This window comes from Telmatherina bonti (assembly GCF_933228915.1).
Source record: "Telmatherina bonti genome assembly, chromosome: 8".
Classification (NCBI taxonomy): domain Eukaryota; kingdom Metazoa; phylum Chordata; class Actinopteri; order Atheriniformes; family Telmatherinidae; genus Telmatherina; species Telmatherina bonti.
In genome coordinates, this window is record NC_136626.1 from 809,601 (window position 1) to 836,774 (window position 27,174).

At 51.4% G+C, this 27,174-nt stretch overlaps 1 protein-coding gene across 2 annotated transcripts; it reads right to left on the minus strand.

Annotated features, from left to right (window-relative positions):
- Positions 1–1,325: 1,325 nt before the first annotated feature.
- med16 (mediator complex subunit 16) lies at positions 1,326–21,917 on the minus strand. 2 transcript variants are annotated; one of them, XM_079245274.1, is made up of 15 exons: positions 21,742–21,917; positions 21,193–21,352; positions 20,988–21,095; positions 15,164–15,333; positions 14,808–15,089; positions 14,148–14,297; positions 10,700–10,805; positions 10,494–10,628; positions 10,094–10,308; positions 6,276–6,693; positions 5,798–5,931; positions 5,545–5,737; positions 2,858–3,074; positions 2,674–2,757; positions 1,326–1,547 (listed from the first exon to the last, which is right to left on the minus strand). In XM_079245274.1, exons 2-15 carry the CDS (start codon positions 21,329–21,331, stop codon positions 1,421–1,423), a joined length of 2,478 nt encoding a protein of 825 aa, XP_079101400.1. In that variant the 5' UTR covers positions 21,332–21,352; positions 21,742–21,917; the 3' UTR covers positions 1,326–1,420. The 2 variants fall into 2 exon arrangements, with proteins under 2 accessions (XP_079101400.1, XP_079101399.1); XM_079245273.1 differs by having other exon boundaries at positions 10,494–10,631.
- Between the last annotated feature and the right edge of the window lie 5,257 nt (positions 21,918–27,174).

The following is a 27,174-nucleotide window of genomic DNA, read 5'->3' on the forward strand; positions in this document are numbered from 1 at the left end:
CTCAACACGTTGGACTGGACGGTCTCTGATGTCTCAACACGTTGGACTGGACGGTCTCTGATGTTTCTAAACGTTGGACTGGACGGTCTCTGATGTCTCTAAACGTTGGACTGGACAGTCTCTGATGTATCTAGACTGGACGGTCTCTGATGTCTCAACACGTTGGACTGGACGGTCTCTGATGTCTCTAAACGTTGGACTGGACGGTCTCTGATGTCTCTAAACGTTGGACTGGACGGTCTCTGATGTCTCTAAACGTTGGACTGGACGGTCTCTGATGTCTCTAGACTGGACGGTCTTGGATGTCTCTAGACTGGACGGTCTCTGATGTCTCTAAACGTTGGACTGGACAGTCTCTGATGTCTCTAGACGGACTGGACGGTCTCGAATGTCTCTAAACATTGGACTGGACAGTCTCTGATGTCTCTAGACTTGACGTCTCGGATGTCTCTAGACTGGACGGTCTCTGATGTCTCAAAACGTTGGAATGGACATTCTCTGATGTCTCTAGACGGACTGGACGGTCTCGAATGTCTCTAAACATTGGACTGGACAGTCTCTGATGTCTCTAGACTTGACGTCTCGGATGTCTCTAGACTGGACGGTCTCTGATGATTCTAAATGTTGGACTGGATGGTCTCTAATGTCTCAACACGTTGGACTGGACGGTCTCTGATGTCTCTAAACGTTGGACTGGACGGTCTCGGATGTCTCTAAACGTTGGACTGGACGGACTCGGATGTCTCTAGACTGGACGGTCTCTGATGTTTCTAAACGTTGGACTGGACGGACTCGGATGTCTCTAGACTGGACGGTCTCTGATGCCTCAAAACGTTGGACTGGACGGTCTCTGATGTCGCTAAACGTTGGACTGGACGGTCTCTGATGTCTCTAGACTGGACGGTCTCTGATGCCTCAAAACGTTGGACTGGACGGTCTCTCATGTCTCTCGACTGGACGGTCTCTGAAGTCTCTAAACATTGGACTGGACGGTCTCTGATGATTCTAAACGTTGGACTGGACGGTCTCTCATGTCTCTCGACTGGACGGTCTCTGTGTCATTAGGCTGGACGGTCCCTCATGTCTCTAAACATTGGACTGGACGGTCTCTGATGATTCTAAACGTTGGACTGGACGGTCTCTCATGTCTCTCGACTGGACGGTCTCTGTGTCATTAGGCTGGACGGTCCCTCATGTCTCTAAACGTTGGACTGGACGGTCTGGACACTAAGCAACATGAACACCTGCTGACTTTTACTAGAAACGAGTTTTATTTACAGCAGGAACTGATTCTGGATGAGTTCAGGACCTGGAAGGAGGTCAGAGTCTGGAACTCCTTCAGTGGTGTCACGGCGCAGGACCAGATCCAGGATCAAGGGAGAGGAGGTGGGATCCTCCTCCACAGAAACCAGATCCAGGATCAGGAGAGAGGTGGTGGGATCCTTCTCCACAGACCTCCACAGAGACAGTTCTTGATCCAGCGCTGCTCCCACTGCTTCATGGCGTTGGTTTTGTTGGGAGAACGGAGCATGGTGACGCAGCCACACCTGCAGGACATCCATCGGTTAGTGCTTCTGATCAGTCAGAGATCCTAGAGGAACCTGACCGTAGATCCCAAAGGAACCCGACCGGAGATCCCAAAGGAACCCGACCGGAGATCCCAAAGGAACCCGACCGGAGATCATAGAGGAACCCGACCGTAGATCCCAGAGGAACCCGACCGTAGATCCCAAAGGAACCCGACCGGAGATCCCAAAGGAACCCGACCGGAGATCATAGAGGAACCCGACCGTAGATCCCAGAGGAACCCGACCGTAGATCCCAGAGGAACCCGACCGGAGATCCCAAAGGAACCCGACCGGAGATCATAGAGGAACCCGACCGTAGATCCCAGAGGAACCCGACCGTAGATCCCAGAGGAACCCGACCGTAGATCCCAGAGGAACCCGACCGGAGATCCCAGAGGAACCTGACCGGAGATCCCAAAGGAACCCGACCGGAGATCATAGAGGAACCCGACCGTAGATCCCAGAGGAACCCGACCGGAGATCCCAGAGGAACCCGACCGGAGATCCCAGAGGAACCCGACCGTAGATCCCAGAGGAACCCGACCGGAGATCCCAGAGGAACCCGACCGGAGATCCCAGAGGAACCCGACCGTAGATCCCAGAGGAACCCGACCGGAGATCCCAAAGGAACCCGACCGGAGATCCCAAAGGAACCCGACAGGAGACCTCAGAAGAACCCGACCGGAGACCTCAGAGGAACCCGACCGGAGATCCCAGAGGAACCCGACCGGAGATCCCAGAGGAACCCGACCGGAGATCCCAAAGGAACCCGACCGGAGATCATAGAGGAACCTGACAGGAGACCTCAGAGGAACCCGACTGGAGATCCCAGAGGAACCCGACCGGAGATCCCAGAGGAACTCAACCGGAGATCCCAGAGGAACCCGACCGGAGACCTCAGAGGAACCCGACAGGAGACCTCAGAGGAACCCGACCGTAGATCCCAGAGGAACCCGACCGGAGATCCCAGAGGAACCCGACCGGAGATCCCAGAGGAACCTGACCAGTTCCACGATGAGATCAACAGTGTGGCGGAACCTTCTGGTGGTGGTGGTGGTGGTGGTGGTGGTGGTGGTGGTGGGGGGGGGGGGGGGCGGACGATTACCTGGTGCAGGCTTTGCTCTCTTCGGTGGGAGAAACTCCCATCTGGATGCAGCGGAGGTTGTCCATCTTCTGGGATCCAGGACTCCTGAACACACACACACACACACACACACATCAGGTCACCTGCTCCAACCTGACACACACACACACACACACACACACACACACACCCAGATGTGTCTTACCTGGTGAACATCTCCAGGGGGGAAGAGCTTCCTGCTGCTGGGAGCGACGTCGCCTTTCCAAACTGAAGCCTGATTGGCTGCTTTCCCTGCAGCTTCACGATGATGCCGTCATTCACTGGCAGCCATTCCAGACTGGGAACCAGCAGCTGACTGGGAAGCAGGCAGCACTCGTCTATCAGGCTGTCGTCCGGTTCCTGGGGGGGGCCGTCGTCCCGGGCTGCGGGGGGGGGGGGGGGGGGGGTGGGGGCAGGGGGGAGAGGGGGTTAGCAGCATGTCATCTGGGGGGGTGGGGGGGCATTATCAGATGTTCCACTGATAATGGAAGGGTTAGATCCACGTGTCTGATACTAACATCTCGCTAATGCTTCCATCTCGCTAATGCTAACATCTCGCTAATGCTACCATCTAGCTAATGCTTCCATCTAGCTAATGCTTCCATCTAGCTAATGCTTCCATCTAGATAATGCTAACATCTCGCTGATGCTAAGGTCCAAGTAAGCAGACCGGTCCCTGTAAGCAGACTGGTCCAAGTAAGCAGACCAGTCCACGTAAGCAGACTGGTCCCAGTATTCCAGTACTCCATCCTGCAGTGATGAAGGCATGGATCAGAGTCTCTGCATCGGCCTGAGAGAGAAAGGGTCAAACTCTGGCAATAATTTTCAGATGATAGAAAGAAGTCTTTGTGACCTTCTTTATGTGGACGTTAAACCTGAGATCGGAGTCAAATATGACTCCGAGGTTTATCACATGGTCAACGGGTTCTAATGCCAGAGTTCTAAGTTTGTTGTTTAGTTTCCCCCCCTCTGCCTCAGAGTCCACAGCTAGAACCTCAGTCTGGGCCTGGTTTAGCTGGAGGAAGTTTGCTGCCATCCATGATTTGATTCTAAGATACACTTGGTTTGGTGTCACCAGGAGACACGGTGACATAAAGCTGCGTATCGTCAGCATAGCTGTGAATGTTTATGCCGTGCCTCCTGATGACATCAACCAGAGGCAGCATGGAATTATGGGTAATAACATGCCGCTGACGCCCACACGCCGCTGAAGTCGACACGTCGCTGACGCCGACACGTCGCTGACGCCGACACGCCGCTGACGCCGACACGCCGCTGAAGTCGACACGTCGCTGACGCCGACACGCCGCTGACGCCGACACGCCGCTGACGCCGACACGTCGCTGACGCCGACACGCCGCTGACGCCGACACGCCGCTGAAGTCGACACGCCGCTGACGCCGACACGCCGCTGAAGTCGACACGCCGCTGACGCCGACACGCCGCTGAAGTCGACACGCCGCTGACGCCGACACGCCGCTGAAGTCGACACGTCGCTGACGCCGACACGTCGCTGACGCCGACACGCCGCTGACGCCGACACGCCGCTGAAGTCGACACGTCGCTGACGCCGACACGCCGCTGACGCCGACACGCCGCTGACGCCGACACGTCGCTGACGCCGACACGCCGCTGACGCCGACACGCCGCTGAAGTCGACACGCCGCTGACGCCGACACGCCGCTGAAGTCGACACGCCGCTGACGCCGACACGCCGCTGAAGTCGACACGCCGCTGACGCCGACACGCCGCTGAAGTCGACACGTCGCTGACGCCGACACGTCGCTGACGCCGACACGCCGCTGACGCCGACACGCCGCTGAAGTCGACACGTCGCTGACGCCGACACGCCGCTGACGCCGACACGCCGCTGACGCCGACACGTCGCTGACGCCGACACGCCGCTGACGCCGACACGCCGCTGAAGTCGACACGCCGCTGACGCCGACACGCCGCTGAAGTCGACACGCCGCTGACGCCGACACGCCGCTGAAGTCGACACGCCGCTGACGCCGACACGTCGCTGACGCCGACACGCCGCTGACGCCGACACGCCGCTGACGCCGACACGCCGCTGAAGTCGACACGCCGCTGACGCCGACACGCCGCTGACGCCGACACGCCGCTGAAGTCGACACGTCGCTGAAGTCGACACGTCGCTGAAGTCGACACGCCGCTGACGCCGACACGCCGCTGAAGTCGACACGCCGCTGACGCCGACACGCCGCTGACGCCGACACGCCGCTGACGCCGACACGCCGCTGAAGTCGACACGTCGCTGAAGTCGACACGCCGCTGACGCCGACACGCCGCTGAAGTCGACACGCCGCTGACGCCGACACGCCGCTGAAGTCGACACGCCGCTGAAGTCGACACGCCGCTGACGCCGACACGCCGCTGAAGTCCACACGTCGCTGACGCCGACACGCCGCTGAAGTCGACACGCCGCTGACGCCGACACGTCGCTGACGCCGACACGCCGCTGACGCCGACACGCCGCTGACGCCGACACGCCGCTGAAGTCGACACGCCGCTGACGCCGACACGCCGCTGACGCCGACACGCCGCTGAAGTCGACACGCCGCTGACGCCGACACGCCGCTGAAGTCGACACGTCGCTGACGCCGACACGCCGCTGACGCCGACACGCCGCTGACGCCGACACGCCGCTGACGCCGACAGGCCGCTAACGCCGACAGGCCGCTGACCGCTAATACAGCTGATACCTCACTGATGCTAACACACTGCTGATGCTAATATACAGCTAACATCTCTCTTACTGAAACATGCTAGCGCTCTGACTAACGTCAGGGTGATGCTAACGCGATGGTCTCAGACCGGACCGGGTCTTACAGCAGAGCCACAGCTTGGTCAGCAGGCGGAACAGCAGCTGCATGCTGTCCTGGTTGTCGGATGTGGCGGTGAACGTGGGCAGGCAGCCGGGCTTCAGAAGACCCCAGATCCGGATCATCACCAGCATCTCCCTCAGCATCCCCAGAGACGCCCCGTCCCTCATGAAGCCGAAGCCGGGCCGGACCATGGAGCCCTGCAGACACACTGAGGTCAGCTTCTGCTTCTGGTCCATTAGAACCAGCTGTTGTCTCACCTGGTTGGGCAGGTTTGCCAGTAGGTACAGGACAAAGTCCCCCACCCACTGGATGAGCTGCTGGAGGGACTGAAGGGGGGGGCCGTCCAGTACAAACTCCTCTGTCTTCAGGTTGATCATCACCTTATCAATATCTGACGGGACACACAGATGATCAGCTGCTGCTCACCTGTCCATTCAGTCCCACCCGTCCCCCTGTCCCCGTGTCCCACCCGCCCCCCTGTCCCACCCGTCCCCCTGTCCCACCCCTGTCCCACCCGCCCCCCTGTCCCCGTGTCCCACCCGCCCCCCTGTCCCCCTGTCCCACCCCCGTCCCCGTGTCCCACCCACCCCCCTGTCCCCCTGTCCCACCCCCGTCCCCGTCCCCCACCCGCCCCCCTGTCCCCCTGTCCCACCCCCGTCCCCGTGTCCCACCCACCCCCCTGTCCCCCTGTCCCACCCCCGTCCCCCACCCGCCCCCCTGTCCCACCCGCCCCACCTGTGTCGGTGTTCTTGGTGCAGATCTCGGACAGGCGGTCTCCAGGACTCTTGTCTGGGGTGTTGAGGACATGCGGTCTCAGCAGAGACTTTAAGGTGGAGCTGATGGCGATCAGCAGCAGCTTGGCGTGGAAGTCACAGGCTCGGGCCGCCGTCGCCGTGGACAGCTTGCAGAGCGAAGCCTTGACGGCCACGATGCGGGTGGCCAGGACCTGCTGCAGCGCTTGGTTCTGCCTCATGTACTCCTCGTGCAGCTTCTCCACCAGGTTGTGGACCATGTTGGGCTGCACGTGCAGCAGCACGTCCCACCAGTCGTAGCCCGTCACCATGCAGTACTCCAGCAGGAACAGCAGGTGGCGCAGCGTGGTGTTCATCTCCAGAACCTGACCCATAGAGGGAGAGACCCGCAGCATGTGGAGCTGAGGAGGAAACAGCAGCTGTTATCACTATGGCAACGCCAACAACACAGCTGTTCACAGTGAGCAGTAGGTGGACCACCCAGGAGACGTGGAGGGACGTGAGTCCACATTCAGGTCCAGGACAGCAGGCTTTCAGAGCGAGATCACCGGATTGTGTTCATCTGGTTCCACTTTGTGAAGGTGGAGGACCAGTCGGGGATCTCCTCGATAAAACTGTGCGTAGCAACGATGACTACAGGCGGCGTACGAAGGGACAACTGGACCTGCGGCGTCAGCAGGAGGCGGATCAACAACGTCTCATCAGACAAGCTGAAGCTTCCAGAGTCAGGAAGGAGTGGTCGGACATGAAAGTGCCTTCACACCAGGTGGCTGAGCCCCACGGAGGAGTATGCCACCTGGAGGACGCTGCAGCCCACTCCCACAGGTGAGAAGCTGGTGGACATCCTGAGAGGAGTTGTGACAGAGGCAGAGGAGGACGTGGACATGCTGGACCAGAGGCTGATGATGCTGCAGCTCTGTATCAGACTGTAAATGAAGCTACAGGCCCTAAGGAGACGTCTCCGACTCCAGTTTATTTACTGGCATCATGTTTGACTTCCTGTGTTTCCAGCTGGGTTGGCGGTGCTGCGGCGACTCCTTCCACAATCACAGAAAGCTTTTTCCTGGATCCGGTTCTCCGGAACCTTTTTGGTAGGGTTTTATTTTCTTTGTGCGCTTGAGAACATGCGCTGCAGGAGTATCAATATCATCCGTCAATCAGGATCAATCATCCGTCAATCAGGATCAATATCATCCGTCAATCAGGATCAATCATCCGTCAATCAGGATCAATATCATCCGTCAATCAGGATCAATATCGTCCATCAATCAGGATCAATATCACCCGTCAATCAGGATCAATATCATCCGTCAATCAGGATCAATATCGTCTATCAATCAGGATCAATCATCCATCAATCAGGATCAATATCATCCGTCAATCAGGATCAATATCATCTATCAATCAGGATCAATATCATCCGTCAATCAGGATCAATCATCCGTCAATCAGGATCAATATAATCCGTCAATCAGGATCAATTATCCGTCAATCAGCATCAATATCGTCCATCAATCAGGATCAATCATCCATCAATCAGGATCAATATCATCCGTCAATCAGGATCAATATCATCTATCAATCAGGATCAATATCATCTATCAATCAGGATCAATCATCCGTCAATCAGGATCAATATCATCCGTCAATCAGGATCAATATCATCTGTCAATCAGGATCAATATCATCTATCAATCAGGATCAATATCATCCGTCAATCAGGATCAAGATCATCCGTCAATCAGGATCAATATCATCCGTCAATCAGGATCAATATCATCCGTCAATCAGGATCAATATCATCCGTCAATCAGGATCAATCTCATCCGTCAATCAGGATCAATCTCATCCGTCAATCAGGATCAATCATCCGTCAATCAGGATCAATATCGTCTATCAATCAGGATCAATATCATCCGTCAATCAGGATCAATATCATCCGTCAATCAGGATCAATATCATCCGTCAATCAGGATCAATCATCCGTCAATCAGGATCAATATCATCCGTCAATCAGGATCAATCATCCGTCAATCAGGATCAATCATCCGTCAATCAGGATCAATATCATCCGTCAATCAGGATCAATCATCCGTCAATCAGGATCAATCATCCGTCAATCAGCATCAATATCGTCCATCAATCAGGATCAATATCGTCCATCAATCAGGATCAATATAGTCTATCAATCAGGATCAATATCATCCGTCAATCAGGATCAATCATCCATCAATCAGGATCAATCATCCGTCAATCAGCATCAATATCGTCCATCAATCAGGATCAATATCGTCCGTCAATCAGGATCAATCATCCGTCAATCAGGATCAATCATCCGTCAATCAGGATCAATATCGTCCATCAATCAGGATCAATCATCCGTCAATCAGGCTCAATATCATCCGTCAATCAGGATCAATCATCCGTCAATCAGGATCAATCATCCGTCAATCAGGATCAATCGTCCATCAATCAGGATCAATATCGTCCATCAATCAGGATCAATATCATCCGTCAATCAGGATCAATCATCCGTCAATCAGGATCAATCATCCGTCAATCAGGATCAATCGTCCATCAACCAGGATTTAAATGAAGGCGATAAATTTTATGTCAAAGTTTATCTTTGATTTGGTAGAAATGTTTTCATTTGTTTGGTTTCATTCTTCTTCGTTGGTGTCGCCGATTGTCCAGAGGTCGAGTGTGAACCATAGACTGTACATAAAAGATGGGCGGAGCCTCCGTGACGTCACCCGTAGGTTTCTGAAGAGCTGAATTGAAGCTCGGTGGGCGGTTCCTACCGTCACCACCTTGGCAGGGGCATGCGCGTCGTCTCACCAGGAAAATACAAATATGGGCAAAGAGGTGGAGCTGAGAGGGGGGCTGTGAGCGTCGTGGTGGATGATTGACATCGAGCGAACTCAGAGCTTTCTGTAGCTAAGAGCTAACCAAGCTAACCCGGAGATAACAGGAGCTAACCAGCTAACGGAGGTAAGCGGGTTAAAGTTAAGTCACATTGTTAACCGGCTAAAAACCGCGGTTGTTCTACGTTCTTCTGACTTAAAGCTGGAGATCGGGTACCTGTCAATCAAAAGGACACGCCCCTAAATATGCTGAAGTTTGAGATTAAATTATTTTTAAACGGGCGAGTTAGAAAAATATTCACTCCCCCCACAGTTGTCATGAAGGTAAACCTGACCTATTAAACCTAAAATGGATTTTTGAACCAGGCAGCAGGAATAAACATGTTTGTTTATTCCTGCTGTAAACATGTTTATTCCTGCTGTAAACATGTTTATTCCTGCTGTGAACATGTTTATTCCTGCTGAAAACATGTTTATTCCTGCTGAAAACATGTTTATTCCTGCTGAAAACATGTTTATTCCTGCTGTAAACATGTTTATTCCTGCTGTGAACATGTTTATTCCTGCTGAAAACATGTTTATTCCTGCTGAAAACATGTTTATTCCTGCTGTAAACATGTTTATTCCTGCTGAAAACATGTTTATTCCTGCTGAAAACATGTTTATTCCTGCTGAAAACATGTTTATTCCTGCTGTGAACATGTTTATTCCTGCTGTGAAGTTGGTCTTTTTAACATGGGAGTCTATGGGGATTTGCGCTGTTTTGCAGCCCCTAGTGGATGAAGGGGGAACTGCAAATTTATGCACTTCTTCAAAGGCTTAACTTTTTACCTCCAAAGGCTCCATCCATCTTTCATTTACGGTCAATGGTCTTACGGCAGGTAAGTGTTGCCATGGAGACGTATAAAGAAGACCCCGATGTGGGTCAGGCCCCCACCTTGCCGTGGTTGTCCACCCCGGCCAGCGCCAGCGAGGTCCAGGAGAACTGCAGGGCCTTGAAGTGGACGGCGGGCCCGGCGGTCCTCTGGCGTTTGATGGCGGTCTCGTCTCCGGGTCTCTGGGTGGACGCCGAGCCGTAGAAGACCCCCATGGTGTGAAGGGACAGCCGGTGCAGGATCTGGATGCTGCCATCATGGAATGCTAGAGCCAGACCTAGAAGGTCCGGAAGATACAATCTGGGTCAGAACCAGGTACCTGAGCAGAACATGTTCTTTGAGAACCAGAACGGGACAAGGAGACTGGTTTCAGAACCAACACAACATCCAGAATCAGTGTGTCTGGAACTAGCGACTGGGTTCTGTCCGTAACATCCAGCAGTTCTGTTGGGTTTTTCTCACCGAGTCCAGGACAGAACTTGGTGTCCGTGTTGGAGATGGAGATGGGCAGTTTGGGCAGAGCCACGGCCGAAACCCGCTCCAGGTCTCCGGTGGTTGTCAGGATCCTCCACTTCAGGATGGTGGGCTGTTTCTCCCCTACTGAGGCCAGAGGTCAGAGGTCAGCTGCCATGGTAACGGCTGCCTCCATCAGCGGCGGCGTTTCTTACCGACTGGCGAGCGATGCTGGAAGATGTTGTTGACAGGAAGTCCTTCTTTCCTCAGAGACCAACACTCCACGATGCTGCCGCTCTGATTGGACGCACAGAGAAGGACCTAGACCGAAACCAAAGACGGGCTGTTAGGGCTCCCTCAGCGCCACGTTACTGCTTCTAATGGAACTCTACTGGAACTCTACTGGTTCTACGGGAACTCTAATGGATCTCTACTGGAACTCTGCTGGAACTCTACTGGTTCTACTGGAACTCTGCTGGATCTCTACTGGAACTCTGCTGGAACTCTACTGGTTCTACTGGAACTCTACTGGAACTCTACTGGTTCTACTGGAACTCTGCTGGATCTCTACTGGAACTCTAATGGATCTCTACTGGAACTCTAATGGATCTCTACTGGACCTCTGCTGGAACTCTACTGGTTCTACATGAACTCTACTGGTTCTACTGGAACTCTACTGGTTCTACTGGAACTCTGCTGGAACTCTACTGGTTCTACTGGAACTCTACTGGTTCTACTGGAACTCTAATGGATCTCTACTGGAACTCTGCTGGAACTCTACTGGTTCTACTGGAACTCTACTGGAACTCTACTGGTTCTACTGGAACTCTAATGGATCTCTGCTGGAACTCTGCTGGAACTCTGCTGGTTCTACTGGAACTCTACGGGAACTCTACTAGTTCTACTGGAACTCTACTGGAACTCTACTGGTTCTACTGGAACTCTACTGGAACTCTACTGGTTCTACTGGAACTCTACTGGTTCTACTGGAACTCTACTGGATCTCTACTGGAACTCTAATGGATCTCTACTGGAACTCTAATGGATCTCTACTGGAACTCTAATGGATCTCTACTGGTTCTACTGGAACTCTAATGGATCTCTACTGGAACTCTGCTGGAACTCACTGGTTCTACTGGAACTCTGCTGGAACTCTACTGGAACTCTACTGGTTCTACTGGAACTCTAATGGATCTCTGCTGGAACTCTACTGGTTCTACTGGAACTCTACTGGTTCTACTGGAACTCTAATGGATCTCTACTGGAACTCTGCTGGAACTCTACTGGTTCTACTGGAACTCTAATGGATCTCTACTGGAACTCTAATGGATCTCTACTGGAACTCTGCTGGAACTCTACTGGTTCTACTGGAACTCTACTGGTTCTACTGGATCTCTACTGGATCTCTAATGCATCTCTACTGGTTCCACTGGAACTCTACTGGATCTCTACCGGAACTCTACTGGAACTCCACTGGATCTCTACTGGTTCTACTGGAACTCTACTGGTTCTACTGGAACTCTACTGGATCTCTACTGGAACTCTAATGGATCTCTACTGGTTCTACTGGAACTCTACTGGATCTCTACTGGTTCTACTGGAACTCTAATGGATCTCTACTGGAACTCTACTGGAACTCCACTGGAACTCCACTGGAACTCCACTGGATCTCTAATGGATCTCTACTGGTTCTACTGGAACTCTGCTGGTTCTACAGGAACTCTACTGGAACTCTACTGGATCTCTACTGGAACTCTACTGGAACTCTGCTGGAACTCTGCTGGAACTCTACTGGTTCTACTGGAACTCTAATGGATCTCTACTGGAACTCTAATGGATCTCTACTGGTTCTACTGGAACTCTGCTGGAAGTCTGCTGGTTCTACTGGAACTCTACTGGTTCTGTTGGAATCCTACTGGAAGTCTACTGGTTCTGTTAGAACTCTACTGAACACTACTGGATCTGTTGGAACTCTACTGGTTCTGTTGGAACTCAACTGGAACTCTACTGGTTCTACTGGTACTCTATTGGAACTCTACTGGCTCTACTGGTACTCTACAGGAACTCTGCTGGTTCTACTGGAACTGTATTGGAACTCTGCTGGTTCTGCTGGAACTGTACTGGTTCTGTTGGTAGTCTACTGGTCCTGCTGGAACTCTACCGGTTCTGCTGGAACTCTACTGGTTCTGCTGGAACTCTACTGGTTCTGCTGGAACTCTAATGGTTCTGTTGGTTGTCTACTGGTCCTACTGGAACTCTACTGGTTCTGTTGGAACTCTACTGGTTCTGCTGGAACTCTACTGGTTCTGCTGGAACTCTACTGGTCCTACTGGAACGCTACCGGTTCTGTTGGAACGCTACTTATTCTGTTGGAACTCTACTGGTTCTGCTGGAACTCTACTGGTTCTGCTGGAACTCTACTGGTTCTGCTGGAACTCTACTGGTTCTGCTGGAACTCTATTGGTTCTGCTGGAACTCTGCTGGTCCTGCTGGAACTCTGCTGGTCCTGCTGGAACTCTGCTGGTCCTGCTGGAACTCTGCTGGTTCTGTTGGAACTCTACTGGAACTTTACTGGTCCTACTGGAACTCTACTGGTTCTGCTGGAACTCTACTGGTTCTGCTGGAACTCTACTGGTCCTGCTGGAACTCTACTGGTCCTGCTGGAACTCTACTGGTCCTGCTGGAACTCTACTGGTCCTGCTGGAACTCTACTGGTTCTGTTGGAACTCTACTGGTTCTGTTGGAACGCTACTGGAACTTTACTGGTCCTACTGGAACTCTACTGGTTCTGCTGAAACTCTACTGGTCCTACTGGAACTCTAATGGTCCTACTGGAACTCTAATGGTCCTACTGGAACTCAACTGGTTCTACTGGAACTCAACTGGTTCTGTTGGAATCCTACTGGAACTCTACTGGTTCTGTTAGAACTCTACTGAACACTACTGGATCTGTTGGAACTCTACTGGAACTCTACTGGTTATGTTGGAACTCTACTGGTTATACTAGTACTCTACTGGAACTCTACTGGTTATACTGGTACTCTACTGGAACTCTGCTGGTCCTACTGGAACTCTGCTGGTCCTACTGGAACTCTGCTGGTCCTACTGGAACTCTACTGGAACTCTACTGGTTCGACTGGAACTCTGCTGGTCCTACTGGAACTCTGCTGGTTGTACTGGAACTCTACTGGAACTCTACTGGTTCTATTGGAACTCTACTGGTTCTACTGGAACTCTACTAGAACTCTACTGGTTCTGTTGGAACTCTAATGGTTCTGTTGGAACTCTACTGGAACTCTACTGGTCCTACTGGAACTCTACTGGTACTATACTAGAACTGTACTGGTTCTACTGGTCCTACTGGAACTCAACTGGAACTCTACTGGAATTCTGCTGGTTCTACTGGAACTCTACAGGTTCTGCTGGAACTCTACTGGTCCTGCTGGAACTGTACTGGTCCTACTGGTACTCTACTGGAACTCTACTGGTTCTACTGGAACTCTGCTGGTCCTGCTGGAACTCTGCTGGTCCTGCTGGAACTGTACTGGTCCTACTGGAACTGTACTGGTCCTACTGGAACTGTACTGGTACTCTACTGGAACTGTACTGGTCCTACTGGAACTGTACTGGTCCTACTGGAACTGTACTGGTTCTACTGGTCACCTGCTCAGAGTTCTCCCGGGTCAGGAACTTGAGGTGTGTGACAGTCGGGTACTTCTCTCTCCTCATGGGGTCTGTGGTGCATCGCAGGAAGAGCGACGGCAGCAGTTCGGTGTCGATGCGACATTTCTCGCTCACCACGCTCACCACCACCTGTGTGCGCACACGTGCACACACACACACACACACACACACACACACACACACACACACACACACACACATACACACACACACACACACAATTCTGTCAGCTTCTTCATCCCGAGTTGTGCTGCATCGGGTTGTGATTGAAAGACCGGAACAGTTCAGGTTGATCTATCTGCAGCGCGGAACCGACCAGGATCGGGTTTCCCCAGAAGTTCAGCAGTAGATTCTAAACTTGACACGCCGCAGCTGCAACCTGACAGAGCTGCATCAGCTTCTGGTTACGCAGCAGAGGGAAAACTGGCTGATCTGAGTCCAGCTGAGCTGCAGCTGGAGGCGTTCTGGAGAACCTTTATTTAAATGATGCGTCACCGTTGCAAACTGGTGCATCCAAATGACAAAGTTAGGCGCACCAGTCCAAACAGGGCCACAGGTTAGTCTGGAGCCCTGGATCCACAAAAACCAACCTGGACCTGTTTTTTTTTTTTTTTTCCCCATTTTCAGTCTAATTCTCACCTTGTAGAACTGGACCGGGGAGGAGCTGCTACCGTCGGTGGCCGCCACCACGATGTTCCCTCCTCCGGTGAATGCAATATCAGCCAACGCCACGCGTCCTCTCAGTCGGCACAGACTCTCGCTGGCCGTCAGCAGAGCACCGCCCGGCTTCAGCAGCGACACGGTAACCAGACCGCTCACCGTCACCGCCAACCATCCTTCCATTGGCTTGCCACCAAACAGAGTGAGAGACGGAGAGAACTTCACACGCGAAAACTTCTCGCCGAAGTTGGTGGAGCCCGACTGAAGCGAGAAGTGACAGAGTTTAGTCCGCTGCTCTGCTGCAGACGTCATGCCAATGCCCGCCCACATCTCACCATCTCCACATGCAACGCCAGCTTCACGCCATTGTGGAGCCAGCTCAGAGCGACGATCGGGTCTCCCTCCAACGAACTGGACAGAATGCTCTCCCAGCTGTTCACCAGGTGATCGGACATGGACCAACATCGGATGTAACCGTCAGCGTCGGCAGACAGCAGCCTGGAGCCTGAAAAACATGGCGGCGAAAGTTGCCTGTAAGACGCGACGTTGCCTGTAAGACGCGACGTTGCCTGTAAGACGCGACGTTGCCTGTACGACGCGACGTTGCCTGTACGACGCGACGTTGCCTGTACGACGCGACGTTGCCTGTAAGACGCGACGTTGCCTGTAAGACGCGACGTTGCCTGTAAGACGCGACGTTACCTGTAAGACGCGACGTTGCCTGTAAGACGCGACGTTGCCTGTAAGACGCGACGTTGCCTAAAAGACACGATGTTGCCTTCAATACGCGAAGTTGCCTTCAAAACGCGACGTGTAAGAGGCGACGTTGCCTGTAAGAGATGACGTTTCCTGTAAGTCGCGACGTTACCTGTGAGACAAGACGTTACCTGGGAGACGCAACGTTACCTGTGAAACACGTTACCTGTGAGACAAGACGTTACCTGGAAGACGCAACGTTACCTGCGAGACCTGACGTTGCCTGTAAGTCGCGACGTTACCTGTGAGACATGTTGTTACTTGAAAGACGCAACGTTACCTGTGAGACAAGACGTTACCTGTGAAACACGACACCTGTGAGACAAGACGCTACCTGGAAGACGCAACGTTACCTGTGAGACACAACGTTACCTGCGAGACACGACGTTACCTGCGAGACACGACGTTACCTGCGAGACACGACGTTACCTGCGAGACACGACGTTACCTGCGAGACACGACGTTACCTGTGAGACACGACATTACCTGTGAGATACGTTGTTACCTGAAAGACGCGACGTTACCTGGAAGACGCAACGTTACCTTCAAGACGCAACGTTACCTGGAAGACACAACGTTACCTGTAAGACGCGACGTTACCTGTAAGACGCGACGTTACCTGTGAGACAAGACGTTACCTGTGAGACGCGACGTTACCTGTGAGACACGACGTTACCTGTGAGACACGTCGTTACCTGTAAGACGCAACGTTACCTGTGAGACAAGACGTTACCTGTGAGACACGACGTTAACTGTTAGACACGACGTTAACTGTTAGACACGACGTTAACTGTTAGACACGACGTTAACTGTTAGACACGACGTTACCTGCGAGACACGACGTTACCTGCGAGACACGACGTTACCTGCGAGACACGACGTTACCTGCGAGACAAGACGTTACCTGTGAGACAAGACGTTACCTGTGAGACAAGACGTTACCTGTGAGACAAGACGTTACCTGTGAGACAAGACGTTACCTGTACGACGCGACGTTGCCTGTACGGCGCGACGTTGCCTAAAAGACGCGACGTTACCTGTGAGACGCGACGTTACCTGTGAGACGCGACGTTACCTGTGAGACGCGACGTTACCTGTGAGACGCGACGTTACCTGTGAGACGCGACGTTACCTGTGAGACGCGACGTTGCCTGTGAGACGCGACGTTGCCTGTACGGCGCGACGTTGCCTAAAAGACGCGACATTGCCTAAAAGACGCGACGTTGCATGTACGACGCGACGTTGCATGTACGACGCGACGTTGCATGTACGACGCGATGTTGCATGTACGACGCGACGTTGCATGTACGACGCGACGTTGCAAGTACGACGCGACGTTGCATGTACGACTCGACGTTGCCAGTACGACGCGACGTTGCCAGTACGACGCGACGTTGCCAGTACGACGCGACGTTGCCAGTACGACGCGACGTTGCCAGTACGACGCGACGTTGCCAGTACGACGCGACGTTGCCTGTACGACGCGACGTTGCATGTACGACGCGACGTTGCATGTACGACGCGACGTTGCATGTACGACGCGACGTTGCCTAAAAGACGCGACGTTGCCTAAAAGACGCGACGTTGCCTAAAAGACGCGACGTTACCTTCAGAATGCGACGTTACCTTCAGAATGCGACGTTGCCTGTAAGAGGCGACGTTGCCTGTAAGAGGCGACGTTGCCTGTGAGAGGCGACGTTGCCTGTGAGAGGCGACGTTGCATGTACGACGCGACGTTGCATGTACGACGCGACGTTGCATGTACGACGCGACGTTGCCTAAAAGACGCGACGTTGCCTAAAAGACGCGACGTTGCCTAAAAGACGCGACGTTGCCTAAAAGACGCGACGTTGCCTAAAAGACGCGACGTTGCCTAAAAGACGCGACATTGCCTAAAAGACGCGACATTGCCTAAAAGACGCGACGTTGCATGTACGACGCGACGTTGCATGTACGACGCGACGTTGCATGTACGACGCGACGTTGCATGTACGACGCGACGTTGCATGTACGACGCGACGTTGCATGTACGACGCGACGTTGCATGTACGACGCGACGTTGCTTGTACGACGCGACGTTGCATGTACGACGCGACGTTGCCAGTACGACGCGACGTTGCCTGTACGGCGCGACGTTGCCTGTACGGCGCGACGTTGCCTGTACGGCGCGACGTTGCCTGTTCGGCGCGACGTTGCCTGTACGGCGCGACGTTGCCTAAAAGACGCGACGTTGCCTAAAAGACGCGACGTTGCCTAAAAGACGCGACGTTGCCTAAAAGACGCGACGTTGCCTAAAAGACGCGACATTGCCTGTACGACGTGACGTTGCCTAAAAGACGCGACGTTGCCTAAAAGACGCGACATTGCCTGTACGACGTGACGTTGCCTAAAAGACGCGACGTTGCCTAAAAGACGCGACGTTGCCTAAAAGACGCGACATTGCCTAAAAGACGCGACATTGCCTAAAAGACGCGACGTTACCTTCAAAACGCGACATTGCCTAAAAGACGCGACGTTACCTTCAAAACGCGACGTTACCTTCAGAATGCGACGTTGCCTTTAAGAGGCGACGTTGCCTGTAAGAGGCGACGTTGCCTGTAAGAGGCGACGTTGCCTGTAAGAGGCGACGTTGCCTGTAAGAGGCGACGTTGCCTGTGAGACGCGACGTTGCCTGTGAGACGCGACGTTACCTGTGAGACGCGACGTTACCTGTGAGACGCGACGTTACCTGTGAGACGCGACGTTACCTTCAAAACGCGACGTTACCTTCAGAATGCGACGTTACCTTCAGAATGCGACGTTGCCTGTAAGAGGCGACGTTGCCTGTAAGAGGCGACGTTGCCTGTGAGAGGCGACGTTGCCTGTGAGAGGCGACGTTGCCTGTGAGAGGCGACGTTGCCTGTGAGAGGCGACGTTGCCTGTGAGAGGCGACGTTACCTGTGAGACAAGACGTTACCTGTGAGACAAGACGTTACCTGTGAGACAAGACGTTACCTGTACGACGCGACGTTACCTGTACGACGCGACGTTACCTGTACGACGCGACGTTGCCTGTACGACGCGACGTTGCCTGTACGACGCGACGTTACCTGTACGACGCGACGTTGCCTGTACGGCGCGACGTTGCCTAAAAGACGCGACATTGCCTAAAAGACGCGACGTTGCATGTACGACGCGACGTTGCATAAAGACGCGACGTTGCATGTACGACGCGACGTTGCCAGTACGACGCGACGTTGCCAGTACGACGCGACGTTGCCAGTACGACGCGACGTTGCCTGTACGGCGCGACGTTGCCTGTACGGCGCGACGTTGCCTGTACGGCGCGACGTTGCCTGTACGGCGCGACGTTGCCTGTTCGGCGCGACGTTGACTAAAAGACGCGACGCTGCCTAAAAGACGCGACGTTACCTTCAAAACGCAACGTTACCTTCAGAATGCGACGTTACCTTCAGAATGCGACGTTGCCTTTAAGAGGCGATGTTGCCTGTAAGAGGCGACGTTGCCTGTAAGAGGCGACGTTGCCTGTGAGAGGCGACGTTGCCTGTAAGAGGCGACTTTCTCTGTAAGAGGCGACGTTGCCTGTAAGAGGCGACGTTGCCTGTAAGATGGGCGTTACCTGTAAGACGTGACGTTGCCTGCGAGACACGACGTTACCTGTGAGACAAGACGCTACCTGCGAGACACGATGTTACCTGTAAGTCGTGACGTTACCTGTGAGACGCGTCGTTACCTGTGAGACGCGACGTTACCTGTGAGACGCGACGTTACCTGTGAGACGCGACATTACCAGTAAAAGGTGACGTTACCTGTAAGACGCGACGTTACCTGTGAGACAAGACATTACCAGTAAAACGCGACGTTACCTGTGAGACGCGACGTTACCTGTGTGACGCGACGTTACCTGTGTGACGCAACGTTACCTGTGAGACGCAACGTTACCTGTGAGACGCGACGTTACCTGTGAGACGCGACGTTACCTGTGAGACAAGATGTTACCTGTGAGACAAGACTGACCAGTAAAACGCGACGTTACCTGTTAGACGCGACGTTACCTGTGAGACAAGACGTTACCTGTGAGATGCGACATGACCAGTAAGACGCGACGTTACCTGTAAGACGCGACGTTACCTTTGAGACAAGACGTTACCTGTGAGACAAGACGTTACCTGTGAGACAAGCCGTTACCTGTGAGACAAGCCGTTACCTGTGAGACGCGACATTACCTGAGACAAGAAGTTACCTCTGAAATAAGACGTTACCTGTGAGACAAGACGTGACCAGTAAAACGCGACGTTACCTGTGAAATAAGACGTTACCTGTGAGACAAGACGTTACCTGTGAGACAAGACGTTACCTGTGAGACGCGACGTGACCAGTAAAACGCGATGTTACCTGTAAGACGCGACGTTACCTGTGAGACGCAACGTGACCAGTAAAACGCGACGTGACCAGTAAAACGCGACGTTACCTGTGAGACGCGACGTTACCTGTGAGACGCGACGTTACCTGTGAGACGCGACGTTACCTGTGAGACGCGACGTTACCTGTAAGACGCGATGTTACCTGTGAGACAAGATATTACCTGTGAGACGCGATGTTACCTGTGAGACAAGATATTACCTGTGAGACGCGACGTTACCTGTGAGACACGACGTTACCTGTGAGACGCGACGTTACCTGTAAGACGCGACGTTACCTGTAAGACGCGACGTTACCTGTGAGACGCGACGTTACCTGTGAGACAAGACGTTACCAGTAAAAGGCGACGTTACCTGTAAGACGCGACGTTACCTGTGAGACAAGACATTACCAGTAAAACGCGACGTTAACTGTAAGACGCAACGTTACCTGTGAGACAAGACGTTACCAGTAAAACGCGACGTTACCTGTGAGACAAGACGTTACAAGTGAGACGCGACGTTACCTGTGAGACAAGAAGTTACCTGTGAAATAAGACGTTACCTGTGAGACAAGACGTGACCTGTAAGACAAGACGTGACCTGTAAGACGCGACGTTACCTGTAAGACGCGACGTTACCTGTAAGACGCGACGTTACCTGTGAGACGCGACGTTACCTGTGAGACAAGACGTTACCTGTGAGACGCGACGTTACCTGTGAGACGCGACGTTACCTGTAAGACGCGACGTTACCTGTAAGACGCGACGTTACCTGTAAGATGCAACGTTACCTGTAAGACGCAACGTTACCTGTAAGACGCAACGTTACCTGTAAGACGCAACGTTACCTGTAAGACGCAACGTTACCTGTGAGACAAGACGTTACCTGTGAGACAAGACGTTACCTGTGAGACAAGACGTTACCTGTGAGACGCGACGGTACCAGTAAAATGCGATGTAACCTGGAAAACCATCAGACATTTATGATGATCCCAACTCACCTGATTGGTCCCATTCCAGACAGGATATGACCTCAGTGTGTCCAGAGTTGATGGAGAAGACATCCCATGGGTGCTCCGTGTCGATGATGTGGATCATGTGACTGACCTCTGAAACACAGTCAAGTACAGAACCGTATCTGCTAGCAGCTTCTTCTATGTATTGCATTGAACTGGTCTACACCCTACTGGATCAGTGCGTGTGTACCCTTGTCATTGTCGTCATTCTTCAGGTCGGTGGTAAAGGCCACCAGGTTCCTGCAGGACCAGGAGCAGACAAGCGGGATGGACGGACAGTGGGTGCTCTTCAGACGTTTCTCCCACTCACACACATACGCCAATTCCATGATTTACCACAGAAGAAGAAGCTACAAAACGACAAAGACAGAAACCACAACCAGTCTAAAGGACCAGTTTATGGACAGAGACTAGTCTGAAGAACCAGTTTGACTGGACTTAAACGAACCTCCATTTAAAAACATTATTTCTGTTACTTCTGTCTAAAACACGTCCAGCATCAGCCAGGTTTTTAGTAAAACTGACCACCCAGCAGTCGTTAACGGGTTAGGGTTAGTAAAACTTACCACCCAGCGGTAGATAACGGGTTAGGGTTAGTTAAACTGATCACACAGCAGTATTTAACAGGTTAGAGTTAGTTAAACAGATCACACAGCAGTATTTAACAGGTTAGGGTTAGTAAAACTGACCACCCAGCGGCAGTTAACGTGTGATTAGCGGCTAGCTAACGTTAGCTTACCGGTCTGTTTTCGGCTCCAGCGGCGCAGTTAAAATTCATCAAGATGAAAAGAGTTGTTAAAATAAAAACCTATTAAAAAATTTACTAACGAAACCAAAGAACTAATAATTCTTTCTGTTCCCATTTAATGATGTGACATCACTTCAACAAAGTGCGAGGGCCTTGTAGGTCCTGAAGCTGTCTACACAGCCGCCTGACAAAAAACAAAACAAAACAAAAACCGCTTCCGGTTGGTGGGCTACAGTTTGGTTTTGTTTATTGGTTTTAGTCATTAAAAATTGTTTTAATTTTTTATTTTTATTTTCGAAGCAATGAACAATTATTTTATTGCATAATTAATCTCCCTTTTTAATTATATTGTATTGCTTTTGGTTGATTATGTTTAGGCGTTATAAAGGGCTTTACAAATAAAGATTAGTTAAATTAAATTATTTAACTGTTGCATGTCATTAACCCCTGTTGGTAAGGTCTGTCTGTCCAGTTATTCCAGAAACAATAACAGATCTGTCAGAGCTTTGTTTCAAATGGATATTGTATCACAACCATGTGCTATTTCTCTCTGGAACACATTTATGGATGATGTCCCATGGAAGAGGGTTTGGCTACTCCCTAATAAATTTCTGATCACTAAATAAAATGAAAGTCTCTTTTAAGCTTCTCCACAGAATTTATCCAGCTAAAGTCTACATTAATAAAAGATTCATATTAAATATTGATACTCTCTGTGGTTTCTGCATGAACTCCTCTGAACCAATTGTACATTTATTTTGGTCTTGCCTAGCTGTTAAAATATTCTGGCAGTTTTTTTTTAAATCTGATTCATGATAAAAATTTATGTAAACTTTGTTTTATTCAGGAGGGATGTACTGCTTGGTCTCATAGCAAAAGACTCTCATGACAATTCTAGTATGTATTTGATAAATCTCCTCCTTATTATGGCTAAATCCCATATTCATAACTGTAAATTCACAAATTTAAAAAAAAACATGTTTATCCAACCACAACAATAACTTCACCAGTTTTTACCTGATTTTTCTCACAGTTTGGTTGTTACAAAAGGCAGAGATATTATGATACAGATCACTGTAAAATATTAAAGAACGACGTGCTTTTAAGCTCAAATATTTTTATAATGCTATTTAACTAAGATATAAGGCAGCTGCGGGGACAGTTCCAGTGGTTGGTGAGGAGTAAATGATGGCAGAGATCAGAGGGAGAAGAGAGAAAGTACAGAATTTAACTAGGGCTGTGGGGGGGGGGGGATGGAAAGTCATCACCTTCAGGAACAAGCAACTGTCTTCTCATCAATGATTAAAACAGTTTTGTTAGATAAAAAATATAAAGTACAACACTGAAACTTTCTCTAAGATAAATAAAAATATTTTTCATGAATTTCATAAAACAGAATTAGTTCTAGAACGACTCAGTCTTGTTTTATAGTTTGTAAGACATAAACACAACTTTTAGGGCTTCTGTCCTTTATTCTTTTTTCACTGGTCTGTCCATCCAACGCTCACCTGTTACCATGGCTACCAACTTCCCCATAATCACCATGGGATCTGAGCTGGCTTCGTGTAGTTGGACTGGATACCAGGACAGACTGGGACAGAATGAGGACAGACAGAAAGACCGGGACAAAGTGAGGTCAGGAGGGGAATTTTTATTCATTTTTCCATGTTTTGCAGCATCAATCTGACATCATGTCTGCAGCTCAAACGCTGAGTGGAAACATCCGCTCTGCAGCCAGAAGCTGATTGGACGAGGCAAGATGAGTCATCAGTGATGGCCAGTGAGGAAACGATCATTTCTGACTGAACTTCTGAGGTCACCAGATTGTCAGATAGAGGTAAAAATGATCATCGTCCACCGGATGGACCTCCACTGCATCCCAGATCAGATCCACACCTAGATTTTGTCCAGGACTGGTTCCTGCTGGTCTTACTGGTTTTCCTGGTTGGCAAACACTCCAGCTTCCCAGCGCAGAGCTCGCTGGTTCTTATGTCTGATGACCCGGGTCGACTCCACAAGCTACAAACGAGAAGACAGCTGTTTAGTTAATAAAAGAGTTCCGTTTCCTTGTGTTGTCTGTACGAATCGAGAAGTCAGGACATTAATAATCAATAAAAGATTTGATGTCACAGACGTAAAAAAAAAACAAAGAGCTGACGTTTTTCATCATGTTGATAAAGAAACGCAGAAAATAACCATTTCCATAAAACGTGGAGCAGCATTTTAGAGGAGCAGAAGAGACGTGGATTGGTTGACTGATTAAACACAAACAAATTTACATTTTTAGTAAACAAATTATTGGGAGTGTTTTGTCTGGAACATTTAGAAAGTAAATGTTATGGAACATTAAATATCAATTCACAGTTTTAAATATCTCGGGATCTTGTTCACGAGTGAGGGAAGGATGGAGCGTGAGATGGACAGACGGATCGGTGCGGCGTCTGCAGTAATGCGGACTCTGCGCCGGTCTGTCGTGGTGAAGAAGGAGCTGAGCCAGAAGGTGAAGCTCTCCATTTACCAGTCGATCTACGTTCCTACCCTCACCTATGGTCATGAGCTGTGGGTCGTGACCGAAAGAACCAGATCTCGTATACAGGCGGCTGAAATGGGTTTCCTCCGCAGGGTGGCCGGGCTCTCCCTTAGAGATAGGGTGAGGAGCTCGGTCATCCGGGAGGAGATCAGAGTAGAGCCGCTGCTCCTCCGCATCGAGAGGAACCAGTTGAGGTGGCTCGGGCATCTGGTCAGGATACCTCCTGGACCTCCCTGGTGAGGTGTTCCAGGCACGTCCCTCTGGGAGGAGACCCCGGGGAAGACCCAGGACACGCTGGAGGGATTATATCTCTCGGCTGGCCTGGGAACGCCTCGGGATTCCCCCCGCAGAGTTGGCAAATGTGGCTGGGGAGAGGGAAGTCTGGGCTTCCCTGCTTAGGCTGCTGCCCCCGCGACCCGACCCTGGATAAGCAGCAGAAGATGGATATAAACTCACTATCTGTCCTCTGGATCCGGTCCCTACCGACATCCTGCAGAGCATTTTACCTCCAATCAATCTGCAGTGACCCATATTATCATCTCCTCTCTGGAATCCGCTGTCTTTCCCTCTGTCTTCCAGCAAGCTCGGGTCACCCCGCTGCTGAAGAAACCCACACTCAACCCAGTCCAGGTTGGAAACTACCGGCTGGTCCCACTGGTGCCGTTCATGTCCACACTACTGGAGCGGGTCGTCTTCAGTCTCCCAGTTCCTCCATGATAGAAACCAGTTAGATCCACATCAGTCTGGCTTCACTCCACTGGAACTGCTCTCCTGTCTGCTACTGGTTCCCTACAACCAGATCCACTGGTCAGTCCTGGTCCTGGTCCTGCTGGACCAGATCCACTGGTCAGTCCTGATCCTGCTGGACCAGATCCACTGGTCAGTCCTGGTCCTGGTCCTGCTGGACCAGATCCACTGGTCAGTCCTGGTCCTGCTGAACCAGATCCACTGGTCAGTCCTGGTCCTGGTCCTGCTGGACCAGATCCACTGGTCAGTCCTGGTCCTGGTCCTGCTGGACCAGATCCACTGGTCAGTCCTGATCCTTCTGGACCAGATCCACTGGTCAGTCCTGGTCCTGCTGAACCAGATCCACTGGTCAGTCCTGATCCTTCTGGACCAGATCCACTGGTCAGTCCTGGTCCTGGTCCTGCTGGACCAGATCCACTGGTCAGTCCTGATCCTTCTGGACCAGATCCACTGGTCAGTCCTGGTCCTGCTGAACCAGATCCACTGGTCAGTCCTGATCCTTCTGGACCAGATCCACTGGTCAGTCCTGGTCCTGGTCCTGCTGGACCAGATCCACTGGTCAGTCCTGATCCTTCTGGACCAGATCCAATGGTCAGTCCTGGTCCTGCTGAACCAGATCCACTGGTCAGTCCTGATCCTTCTGGACCAGATCCACCGGTCAGTCCTGGTCCTGCTGGACCTGTCTGCTGCTTCTGACCCAGCCAACCATCAGGTTCTCCTCTCCACTCTCTGAGCTCAGCATCTCTGGATCTGTCCTCTCCTGGTCCACGTCCTACCCCTCAGGAAGATCCTTCAGAGTATCCTCTGGATACTCTGAGGAGGAGTGTCCAGATCACATGAAAACAGGCTTTTTTTCCCTTTAGTTTACTCCCTTCCCATCCCATAATACCACCGATGTTACAATACAAAGAATTAATACCATAAAGTTTGTTACAAAGAACTGGGCTAAGTTCTCCAACTTTCCAACAAATACAGCTAAACTAAGTGTTGAAGTTCTCCTTGAAGAGCTGAGTCTTCAGCTGGGTCTGAAAGTAGACAGGGACTCTGCAGAGCGGACAGAGTTTGGGAGATCATTCCACCATCGTGGAACAACAGAGGGAAAGAGTCTGGCTGGTGATTTAGTCCCATGTATTGGTGGTAACACGAGGCGTCTTTCACTGATGGAACGTAGCTGTGGAGAGGGAGTGTAGGTCTGGATTAGGGAGTGAAGGTAGACGGGAGCTGTTTGAGTTATTGTTTTGTAAACCAGAAGCAGAGCTTTGAATCTGAAGCTCTGCAACTGGAAGCCAGTGAAGTGGGATCAGCAGCGGAGTGACATGAACCAGTTTGGGTTGGTTGAAAACCAGACGCGCTGCTGGTTCTGGATCATCTGCAGAAGTTTAACCAGCATGCAGGCAGACCTGCCAGTAGGGAACTGCAGTAATCAATGTGTGAGATGACCAGAACCTGAACCAGAATATATAATTTTATTAATGTTTACGAATGTATTAAGTTTTACAATTTTGTACCTTGCCTTGTATTTTATTTATACTGGTAGGAATTTATTTACATTCATGATTTCATTCATGTTTATGGTTATACTGTTGCCCAGTTCGGGTCAGAACCTTCAGGAACAAAATAAAGGGAAGCGCACCTCATTGTTGACATCGTCTACCAGCTGGATTCCTGCGTACTGCAAACAAACAAACAAACTTGTTTGTGATTGTTAATTAACTAAAACATGATATGACTGGAGGACAACAAGTGCAACTTACTGAAACCTCCTCCAGCTTCATCCTCATCCGATGGTCCTCAAAGTCCTGCAGCAGAGTATCCGCCAGACCTCGAGGGGTGGGGGGATCCTTCTGGCTAACGGCTGGGGGGGCGGGTGGAGAGGAGGTCCACGGCTGAGCAGTGACGAAGGAGACGGAAGGACGGAGGGTCGGACGCCGTGACGAAGAGGACAGACTGACAGATTTATCTGAGGGTGATGAAGAAAAAACAGAAGACATCATCCATCCATCATCCATCCATCATCCATCCATCATCCATCTATCGTCCATCCATCCATCCATCCATCATCCATCCATCATCCATCCATCCATCCATCCATCCATCATCCATCCATCATCCATCCATCCATCATCCATCCATCATCCATCTATCGT

What these genes read in the sequence shown, in the direction of transcription:
- med16 (XM_079245273.1), bottom strand. Translation starts at nt 21,331, where the DNA reads ATGGAATTGGCGTATGTGTGTGAGTGGGAGAAACGTCTGAAGAGCACC. An exon ending in GAATGACGACAATGACAAGG is followed by an intron (nt 21,096 to 21,192) that starts GTACACACGCAC and finishes ACTGTGTTTCAG; the next exon opens with AGGTCAGTCACATGATCCAC. An exon ending in GAGAGCAAAGCCTGCACCAG is followed by an intron (nt 1,548 to 2,673) that starts GTAATCGTCCGC and finishes GATGTCCTGCAG; the next exon opens with GTGTGGCTGCGTCACCATGC.